This window comes from Hyla sarda, chromosome 4 (assembly GCF_029499605.1).
Source record: "Hyla sarda isolate aHylSar1 chromosome 4, aHylSar1.hap1, whole genome shotgun sequence".
NCBI classification, from domain to species: domain Eukaryota; kingdom Metazoa; phylum Chordata; class Amphibia; order Anura; family Hylidae; genus Hyla; species Hyla sarda.
In genome coordinates this window covers 23,154,112-23,164,499 of record NC_079192.1, presented here as the reverse complement: position 1 = coordinate 23,164,499, position 10,388 = coordinate 23,154,112, and the positions used below count along the sequence as shown (strand labels likewise).

The 10,388-nt window shown below is 44.2% G+C and overlaps 1 protein-coding gene across 2 annotated transcripts in view; it reads right to left on the bottom strand.

Annotated features, from left to right (window-relative positions):
• Nucleotides 1–362: 362 nt before the first annotated feature.
• LOC130367614 (NXPE family member 3-like) overlaps nt 363–10,388 on the bottom strand; it is a 24,598-nt gene continuing 14,572 nt past the window's right edge. For both annotated transcript variants that reach the window (XM_056570157.1, XM_056570158.1), the window contains exons 4-6: nt 4,391–4,461; nt 2,310–2,525; nt 363–1,083 (exon numbers count right to left, since the gene is read on the bottom strand). In XM_056570157.1, the coding sequence (XP_056426132.1) occupies nt 551–1,083; nt 2,310–2,525; nt 4,391–4,461 (820 nt within the window). In that variant the 3' untranslated portion in view covers nt 363–550. The remainder of the gene's footprint in view (nt 1,084–2,309; nt 2,526–4,390; nt 4,462–10,388) is intronic.

The following is a 10,388-nucleotide window of genomic DNA, read 5'->3' as shown; positions in this document are numbered from 1 at the left end:
GGCAGGATTTTTGTTCTTTTATTTAAATGTAAAGTTTGGGTTTATGTTATTTCATGTTGTTGTTTTCCGTTATGGCAAAGTTGTGCTGGTTTATGTTTTGTTATGATTTATATTTTTCTAATAAAAGATTTACAGGATATACCTCAGGATCAGTACAGGATAAGTAATGTATGTACACAGTGACCTCACCAGCAGAATAGTGAGTACAGCTCTGGAGTATAATACAGGATATAACTCAGGATCAGTACAGGATAAGTAATGTATGTACACAGTGACCTCACCAGCAGAATAGTGAGTACAGCTCTGGGGTATAATAAAGGATATAACTCAGGATCAGTACAGGATAAGTAATGTATGTACACAGTCACCCCACCAGCAGAATAGTGAGTGCAGCTCTGAAGTATAACACAGAATGTAACTCTTAGACAGTACACAACACATAAAAATGCATGTATACAGTGACTTTTATGCACTTCATAATTGTTAAATTGTTAATTGTTCCTACTAAAACATAGGATTGCAGAATGTTTGACTACAGATAGTTCTTGGATCATTTTGGACATATATAAGACAACATAAGGTCCACCTCGTTCTTGATGACTGGAGGTCCTGGGTGGATATTGTCAGGAAGATAGTGGCAGGATGTCATGTCCCAGGCATCCAGGATTATGACCCCGGTTCCCTTGAAGGCTGCCCTCAGTAACATGTCCAGCTGAAGAGACAACCAGTCACTGATATATAATGACTTGTAACCCGTGTTGGCTGATTTGATGATCACTGTCGTCTCAGGGCTTCGTAGAAGCAGAGACCTTATTTCTTGACGGACTCTCTCGAGTCGTTCTATGTAAACTCTTACGGGGTAGGTGGTAAAATGTGCCCATAAGCTTAGCATGATCACAGTCTGGGGCCCTCCACCAATCCCAGCCAAGTGAGCTACTTCATCGTGGATGTTGGCCATTACAGTCTTGGTAGTCCTGAAAGGTAATCCATGGGCGCGCCATCGCATGACTAGACCAGCGTCAGCATCTACGGCTATAAGAGGTCCTGACAGGTCGTTAACGTGCAAGTCTATCCTTTTCAGACCTTCATAAGAAGAAGAGATTGTTATTTTATACATAGTATAAATATAATTTTATACACTATAACCTGCCCATAGCAACCAATTAAAAGGCCTCTGAAAAATGAAAGAAGCGATCTGATTGGTTGCTATGGGCAACTCAGCAACTTTTCCTCTGGACGTTTCCTCTTGATAGATCTCCCCCTATATGTATATGCAAAGTAGCTTTTCCCTAGAAAATTTTCTTACAGAGGATATAAAAAAAACAATAGCGCTGACTTATTGAGCTGCAGGTCCTTGGAAAATGTGTGCAACATCATCAAAACACATTTGTAATCAAGGCAAATGTCCGACAACCAATACCTCAGCCCCAGAGAAAAAGTAGTGGGACACTGCATATTGCATTATTCATTTAGGAATTACAGCTACTGAAATAGTGCCTTCATTTTTTCAGGCTCTACATATTTGGACAATTGACGGATCAGTAGTCTCATGGTCCAGTGTGGACAGTCTTATTATTATTTCATGACACTTTAAAAGATTTGGAGATGATTCCAAGTGTTGAATTTGCATTTGGCGCTGTTCATGGGAACTCCTAATATGTGGTTCAAGATGAGCTCTGATCAAAGTAACTTTTCTGAAACTTGCGGCATCATGGAAAACATCTGAACACAGCATTAGAACCTATCAGGTAATAGGGACAGTATATAGGGCACTAGGGAACTAACCAGTTAGATTTTAAGGGGTACTCCGGTGGAAAACTTTTTTTATTTAAATCAACTGGTGCCAGAAAGTTAAACAGATTTGTAAATAACTTCTATTAAAAAATCTTAATCCTTCCATTACTTATTAGCTGCTGAATACTACAGAGGAAATTATTTTCTTTTTGGAACACAGAGCTCTCTGCTGAATCACGAGCACAGTGCTCTCTGCTGACATCTCTGTCCATTTTAAGAACTGTCCAGAGTAGAAGAAAATCCCCATAGCAAACATATGCTGCTCTGGACAGTTCCTAAAATGGACAGAGATGTCAGCAGAGAGCAGTGTGCTCGTGATGTCAGCAGAGAGCACTGTGTTCCAAAAAGAAAAGAGTTTCCTATGTAGTATTCAACAGCTAATAAGTACTGGAAGGATTAAGATTTTTTAATAGAAGTAATTTACAAATTTGTTTAACTTTCTGGCACCAGTTGATTTAAAAAAAAAATAAGTTTTCCACCGGAGTACCCCTTTAACAGTAAAGTAAACTTCTTACTTGAAATAAAACTCTCCAGGTATTCAAACCACTGGCGTAGCGTTGAGTCACCAAACATGTAGATGTTTTTCCCTTTCAGGCAGGAGAGAGCATCCGCAGGTCGAGGAAAATGGCGACCCAAGCATGTAAGTGATGTCCACCTGTCATTATAATAGAATCCGGAGGGCTGCCGAGGTTCCTGGCCACGTCTACACACCAAGAGGTGGGAGGTGAGAACTACAAGACGAAGAAGCGATGAGATGTGGTGAAATTTAAACGTTCACTTCTAACACCTGGGGTTGTAATAATTAAGCTCCCACTGTAAATTAAAGGGGTACTCCGCTGCTCAGCGCTTGGAACAAACTGTTCCGAACGCTGGAGCCGGGAGCTCGTGACATCATAGCCCCGCTTTCACACTGCTGTTGGCATCCACCCCGTTCAGGGTCGTTCGGCACTTTTTTTTTTTTCGTGCACTGAAACTGCCGGGTCCTGACGGAAACCATTCACTTGAATGGGGTCCGTCAGGGATCCAGTAGTTTAGTGGGGATGTCCCAGTACAGGACATGGTCCTGTCAAGTTCAGTCCCTCAGTGACCTGGGAGCTCCCCTGCAAGGTCTCCCCCTGTTGGTTTTATAAAGATGTGTGTGTCACTTTAATGCCTAGACAGTCTCCTAATGTATAGGTAGTGCCAAGGACCTGTGGGAGGTCTCAAGGACCTGTGTAAGTCTGTCACATGTTATGTTATGCAGTCACATGATTTGTTGTCACATATTCTCCCAGAGAGCACCAACTTAACCTATGACCCGCAGCTTGACCAATGGGCTTTAGTCCAGCCCCCCACTATATAGAGGGACGGCCATTACAATTCACTCTTATCTCTTAGCTCTTACCACCAGCCACCTTACTGAGCATAGCAACCACCAGAGATCTCAGTGCAAGTGATCAGCATCTCGAAGACCCCAAAAGCTACAGTCATTCCAGTAATTCTCAAGTCTATGTCTGCTGTCACTGAAACTAGTCAAGTCCTGGATATAGTCAAGTCTAATTTCAAGTCAAGTTAACTACAAGTATATTGGTCCAGCAAGCTGCGAGGTCCTTCTGAGCCCTCTCCCCCTCTCTGGGAAATCTGGCCTTAGCTGTGAAGATAATTCCATCTGTCTTCTACTCAGTAAAGCCCCTGTTTGACCATAACTGGTTGTGGACTCTCACTTCACTTCTAGCAATTGGAATAGCAGGGAATCCGGGCGTGCGGTGTTCCGGAACCCAAAAACCACACTGGCGTCATGAACACTAGGGGTTAACACCATCCAGCCCCCGGGGTTGATACCATCTGATCCCACCACTCTCACCGCTACACCCGTGGTCCTGCCATTTCACCCGGTGGTCCATCACAGTGGAATTTAGCAGAGAGAAAAAATTGTAGTAGTCCGAAGGCAGTGGGAAGTGGCCTAAGTCTGTCGTGTTGCACATTTGAGACTGTACCCTTTGACTTAAAGTATGAGTTAATGGGGTACAGCATAAAGCCTGCAACATGATGGAGACAGAAACCTGGCAAATAATATGCCTGGCTTCCCTCTTGGAACTTGTGTAGAGGAAGCCTAGAATTTCATTTACCAGGTTTCCCTCTTTTATGGTGTAGCTGCGTACTCTGACTTCAGGGCGCAGCCGCAGCATAGTTTGTTATTTTATGGAAGCCTGGCAGGCTGGCATAACAAATGCCACACAATGCTTTCCTCACGCTACACCTGCACCTGTTCCCCTTGTGTGAGGTCAGGGCCCAGAGTCCTGCTATAGAAGCTGCTATAGAGGCTTCCCTGCCCCTTCCCTGTGGCCACTATCTGCCACAATGATGCAATGCAAATATTTCCAGGGCTGGTTTGTATTCCCAGTCTGACCCTGATGGCACGTATAACCACAGTCTACTACACAGAGGACCACAATATCCATTGTGACGTCTTTACCCTGACCTGAGGGACTTTCTTCTTCTGAATTGACTGAGGGGAGTTCGCTGTGCAAGGCCCTCTAAGCAGGAAAGTCTACATGAGGTCCACAGATGATAGCTAAAGTACAGCTGTACAACGTAAAATCCGGCAGGGTCTTACCTACTGAGGTCTTGTCTGAGGTGACATAGATTGAAGGTACTGAGCCGTTTATAACCACGTCGGTGACAAAGCTGGAAAAGCACAAAAAATTATAAAATACAATGAACCGAAAGGGGAACAGAACTCACATTTTACCATATTTTTTAACAAGGTTTAGGATGAGCCAGATGAACCACATTGTAGTTGGCTTATCAGGTTTTTATAGCAGCCCTAACACAAGGCCAAGGACCTCTACTATGCAGAGTCCCACAATTGTTGTGCCACCGTGAATGTTCATAGGCTTAAGCCCCCTTCCATAGACTTGCATTGAGCGGGCGTAGCGTGATGTCACGAGGTGGCGTGGTCGACCCTCTGCAGCGCGCGCACAATGTTCAGGACTAAATGTTCATGGCCAATGGAGTACCCCTTTAAGTGCATCGATTCCCTGGTTGGACTTGATGGATGTATGTCTTGATGGACGTATGTCTTTTTTCAACCATACTAACTATGTGTGTACTGCCATTCTCACCCACCAACACACCTCCAGGCACGTCTTCATGGGTCCTCGTGGTGGCTAGCCCCTACCTTTACCAGGCTTTGGATCAAAGTCTGTGGCAGCAGTATGTTAGGAAGGACCACCTAGTCACATGGGTGCTGAACTGGACAGCGCCAACATGGAAAACTGGTCCTGTGGAGCATAGCTGTGTCGACCCTAGGGATGATGAACGTTATACTGAAGTCTAGTTGGGAGTAGTAGTCTTTAAGCTGTTAGGTCACATGGCAGGATGTTGTACCTAACCTGATGTTTCAGGTGACCCCCCACTGACCTATTGTCAATAGAGAGGGGCATTTACTAATCTTTTACTATGTAGTCTGGTTTTTACCCTGTTTTTTTCTACTTCATTTTTGACTATGTGCGACAAATTTACTAAATTGTTGCACGGCGTTAATAAATTTGGCACACATAGGCAAAAGTGGGAAATTTACTTGAAAAAATAGTCTGTTCCATTTTCCTGCTGTCTGAATAGGTTTGGCTGCTAGGTTTCCTTCTGGATCTTTTGTTTTTGAGGTTTTTTTTTTAGCTTTTCCACCACATCTAAATAATTCAATAACTAAATTGTATTCATGGCTCAGAATAGTGGTAAACGGCATTTAGTGTGTGTGTGTTTATTACATTTTTTTAACACTGTTTTTTCTCCCTAAATGTACTTACTTGTCTTTTTTTTTTTTTTTTTACTTCTTCTACAGATCCGTGTATCCTGTGAACTCGGATTCGGTGGACTACTTCGATGACCAGCGTTTTTCTTTGTTTCATTTTAATAAAATGGTTAACGAGGGCTTGTGGGGGAGGGTTTTTTGTAATAAAATTTTTTTTAAACCTGTTGTGTTTTTTCCTTACTTTACTAGACAGGCTTAGTAGTGGAAGCTGTCTTATAGACGGAGTCCATTACTAAGCTGGGCTTAGCGTTAGCCACAAAAACAGCTAGCGCTAACCCCCAATTATTACCCCGGTACCCAACGCCACAGTGGTGCCGGGAAGAGCCGGTACCAACAGGCCTGGAGCGTCAAAAATGGCACTCCTGGGCCTAGGCGGTAACAGGCTGGCGTTATTTAGGCTGGGGAGGGCCAGTAACAATGGTCCTCGCCCACCCTGGTAACGTCAGGCTGTTACTGTTTGGTTGGTATTTGGCTGAGAGTAAAAATAGGGGGGACCCTATGCGTTTTTTTTCTTAAATAAATAATTAAATATTTTTAAAAAACACATAGGGTCCCCCCTATTTTTATTCTCAGCCAAATACCAACCAAACAGTAACTGCCTGATGTTACCAGCGTGTTACCGCCTAGGCCCAGGAGCGCCATTTTTGACGCTCCAGGCCTGTTGGTACCGGCACTTCCCGGCACCCCTGTGGCGTTGGGTACCGAGATAATAATTGGGGGTTAGCGCTAGCTGTTTTTGTGGCTAACGCTAAGCCCAGCTTAGTAATGGACTCCGTCTATAAGACAGCTTCCACTACTAAGCCTGTCTAGTAAAGTAAGGAAAAAACACAACAGCTCCCGCTGCTACAAGACTACAACTCCCAGCGTGTCCTCACTGTAAGGGCATGCTGGGACTTGTAGTCTTGCAACAGTTAGCAGACAGATGGGAATTGTGTGGCGCTGGCAGATGAGAGGGGGGGATGTAATTCCCTGCAGTGTCCCTGTAGCGAAGTGAGGGTAGCGGGGAGGAAGTATGTCAGAGCCCGGGCGACAGTAGCTTTTCCTGCTCCATGTTGGAGCTGGAGTAAATTTAGTCAATTTTTATGGCCGTTACGACAGTTTATTGCGCAGCTGCGATTGTCTCAGTTAATAAATACCTGACCACTGCAAGTAAAAAATGAAAACTTGCGTAAATCAAGCGGGAAATTTTTTTTTACTTTCTAGCTCTTGCTAGAGAAAGTCGCACGATAAATAGGGTAGGCGCAATTGCGACAATTTTGCGCCAAAAATAGTCAGAAAAAATTGACTAGACCCCTTAGTAAATGCCCCTCAGAGTTGTTACCGTGTAGTGCAAAGTACAGGAATGAGACCTGTGGACAGAAGGATTCTGTGAATCAATTTTAAAACTTTATTGAAACCACTTATGCAAATTCAATACAACACAGTTCAGTTTTCTTTAGTACAACATAGAATGTTACAGCTTTTAACCCAGATAAATATTAGGTCACTGTCCCTTTACATGGTCCTTTTGTCAAAGATTTATAGAATAGAAAATCTCAGGAGAAAGTGTTCCGACTGTGGCAGGAGATCGCAGTCCAGTGAGCTTGTCCTCTACTTAGGAGTCTCTACACACTGTGGTGCAATACTTATTCTTTCTTTACTCACAAACTCTGCTTGTGACACGATACCCAGAGGGATGTACACAGGAGACACTGGATGACCTGCCAGCCACCCAGCACTAAGAGAGTGTATGCAGAGGAACCCTTGTTCAATGTTGCTCTGGCAAAAGTCAGGCCTAGAACTAACAGGTTTTGGGAGGATGGACTAAGGACATCTCACTCAGCTATAGGCTAAGAGAGGATCATGTGACCAAGGCATCTTTCATCTGATACAATATTAATGAAAATCTTAACCCTATACACTCTTGACTTACCTCAGTATATGATATTAAAGGGGTACTCCGCCCTTAGACATCTTATCCCCTACCCAATTATCGCGGGGGTCCTGCCGCTGGGGACCCCCGCAATCTCGGCTGCAGCTCCCCAAACATCCGGTGCACAGAGGGAACTTCGCTCCCTCCCAGATGACTGGCAATGCGGGGCAGAGGCTCATGACGTCACCGTCACGCCCTGTTCATGATGTCATGGCCATGCCCCCCTCAATGCAAGTCTACGGGAGGGGGATTGATGTCATGAGTGGGGAGTGGCAGTGGTGTCATGAGCCTCCGGCGCTGAACCCGACGCTCTAAACGAACACCAGGTGCAGCACAGAGAACACAGGGGTCCCCAGCGTCGGGACCCCCGCAATCAGACATCTTATCCCCTATCCTTTGGATAGGGGATAAGATGTCTAGGGGCGGAGTACCCTTTTAATGCAGTACAATGCACAAAAACAAGCTTACTGCACCCTAAACACATTTATGCTTTCTCACAGCACACATAGTCACAAACCAGGGAAGTTTTTTGGATACTTAGAATATTGGTGCGGCCACTCACAAGTATGGAATTGTCAAGTTCCCCAGGTATCTAGGACTTAGGGGGCCAAGCTGAGCAGAGATCAATGCAAGCCAGGGAGTGATGTTCATAACCGCACACTTCTACTAGCTCGTTCTCCTGATTGGTGGAGGTCTCAGCACTGAGACCCTGATGGAGCAAAACATTTGGCATGTTTCTGGGACACTTAAAGGGGTTATCCAGGAAAAAAACTTTTTCTTATATATCAACTGGCTCCAGAAAATTAAACAGATTTGTATATTATTTCTATAAAAAAATCGTAATCCTTTCAGTACTTATGAGCTGCTGAAGTTGAGTTGTTCTTTTCTGTCTAAGTGCTCTCTGATGACACGTGTCTCGGAAACCGCCCAGTTTACGAGCAAATCCCCATAGCAAACCTCTTCGACTCTGTGCAGTTCCCGAGACAAGCAGAGATGTCAGCAGAGAGCACTGTTGCCAGACAGAAAACAACAACTCAACTTCAGCAGCTGATAATTATTGGAAGGATTAAGATTTTTTAAATAGAAGTAAATTACAAATCGGTTTAGCTTTCTGGAGCCAGTTGATATATAAAAAAATAAAAAATAAAAAAGGTTTTTCCTGGAATACCCCTTTAAAATGTTTTCATTTTGAATGATAGGGGCACTGTAATGTTCAGATTACCTCCCTTGTATGTATATATAGATATATATATATATCCCCTGTATACACACAAGTGGTTACGCTATCACTATATACAGCTACTATAGTACAGTGGAGACCAATATACAGCCTCCAGAGTGCTGGTCCATATAACCAGGGCTCGAGTCCTGCAGGAACGCGTGGGAACTGAGTTCCTGCACTTTTTCCACAGCAGGAACACCGTTCCCAATAGCAAGACCAGCCCTTGAGTGGACAGCTTGGGTGAGTTCCCTCACTTTTTTTCCCCAGGACTTGACCCCTGCATATAACTATGAAAGCTGAGAGGGAGAATAACAAGAGAGCGAATCATGTTACATTGATCAGCCACTAGATGTCAGTGTAAGACTGTTCAATGAATGTTGTATGCTATGGCGGTATTATTCAGCCAACGTATAGAGTTACTTTATGGTGGTATTGTTTAACCACAGTATGGTGGGACCGGGGCTATGATGAACAGGTTATTCAGGATACATTTTTTAAGGCTAGGGTGAGAAATAGGGAAGATCTGGTGTTCAATAGAGGAAACAGCAAAAGAGGTGAAATGACCCGAGCTGTTTGTTCATTTGGACACAGCCCTATGTCAGACATTGTTAGGGGATAAGATGTCTGAACGCGGGGGTCCTGCCGCTGGGGACCCCCACAATCTTGCATTCAGCACCCACCTCTTTGAGCTGCACACCACGCTGCCAGCTCACAAACTGCAGGGTGCCGACCAAGGGGCCGGAGTATCGTGACATCACAACTCCGCCCCCGTGTGATGTCACGCCCCCGCTATGCAAGTTTATGGGAGGGGGCTTGTGACGTCACGGCGGGACAGCCATCACGCCCCCTCCTATTGACTTACATTGAGGGGGCGTGGTCATGACGCGACGAGCCTCTGCCCCACATCGCCAGTCATCAGGCAAGGAGCAAAGTTTGCTTCGGGCACCGAATGTCTGGGGTGCCGCAGCCGAGATTGCAGGAACCCCCACGATCAGACATCTTACAGTATCCCCTATCCTTTGGATAGAGTTTAAGATTTCTAGGGGCGGAGTACCCATTTAAGGGATTTTATGGGATGAAAGGCAGGTTTGGTCTTTCACCCCTTCTTGGGCTACTCTAGGTTTTCTGACTATCCCAGATCAGCACAGGTGCTGAAGACAGCTCTTTAACAGGCTTTAAAACTAAGTGAACATTGGTCTGCAAGTGAGACTGTGAGGAACCTGCACCCCCGATGGAGAGTTCCAATAGTGGACATTATTACCCGTGTTGTGTAAGGTCTTATTAAGTCATTGTATGGTGGTATTTTTCAATTGCTGTCTAGTGTTATTATTTAGTCAATGCATTGCAGTATTATTCAGTAACTATATGGTGGAAATAACCAGTCAATGAATGGCAGCATTGTTTAGTTACTATATTATTTGGTCACTGTATGGGGGTAGTATGCAGTCAACATATGGCGGTATTATTAGCTTATTGTCTGTTATCATTTAGTTAATGAAAGGTGGTATTATTTCCTTACTGTATGTTGCAAATATTAATTCAAAGTATTGCGGCATAATTTAGGTATTATATATGGTGGCAAAACTCAATCGATATATGGTGGCATTCTGTTACTTTATGGTGCTATTACTTAACAATATACAGTGCTTCTAATAGTTCTGAATTAT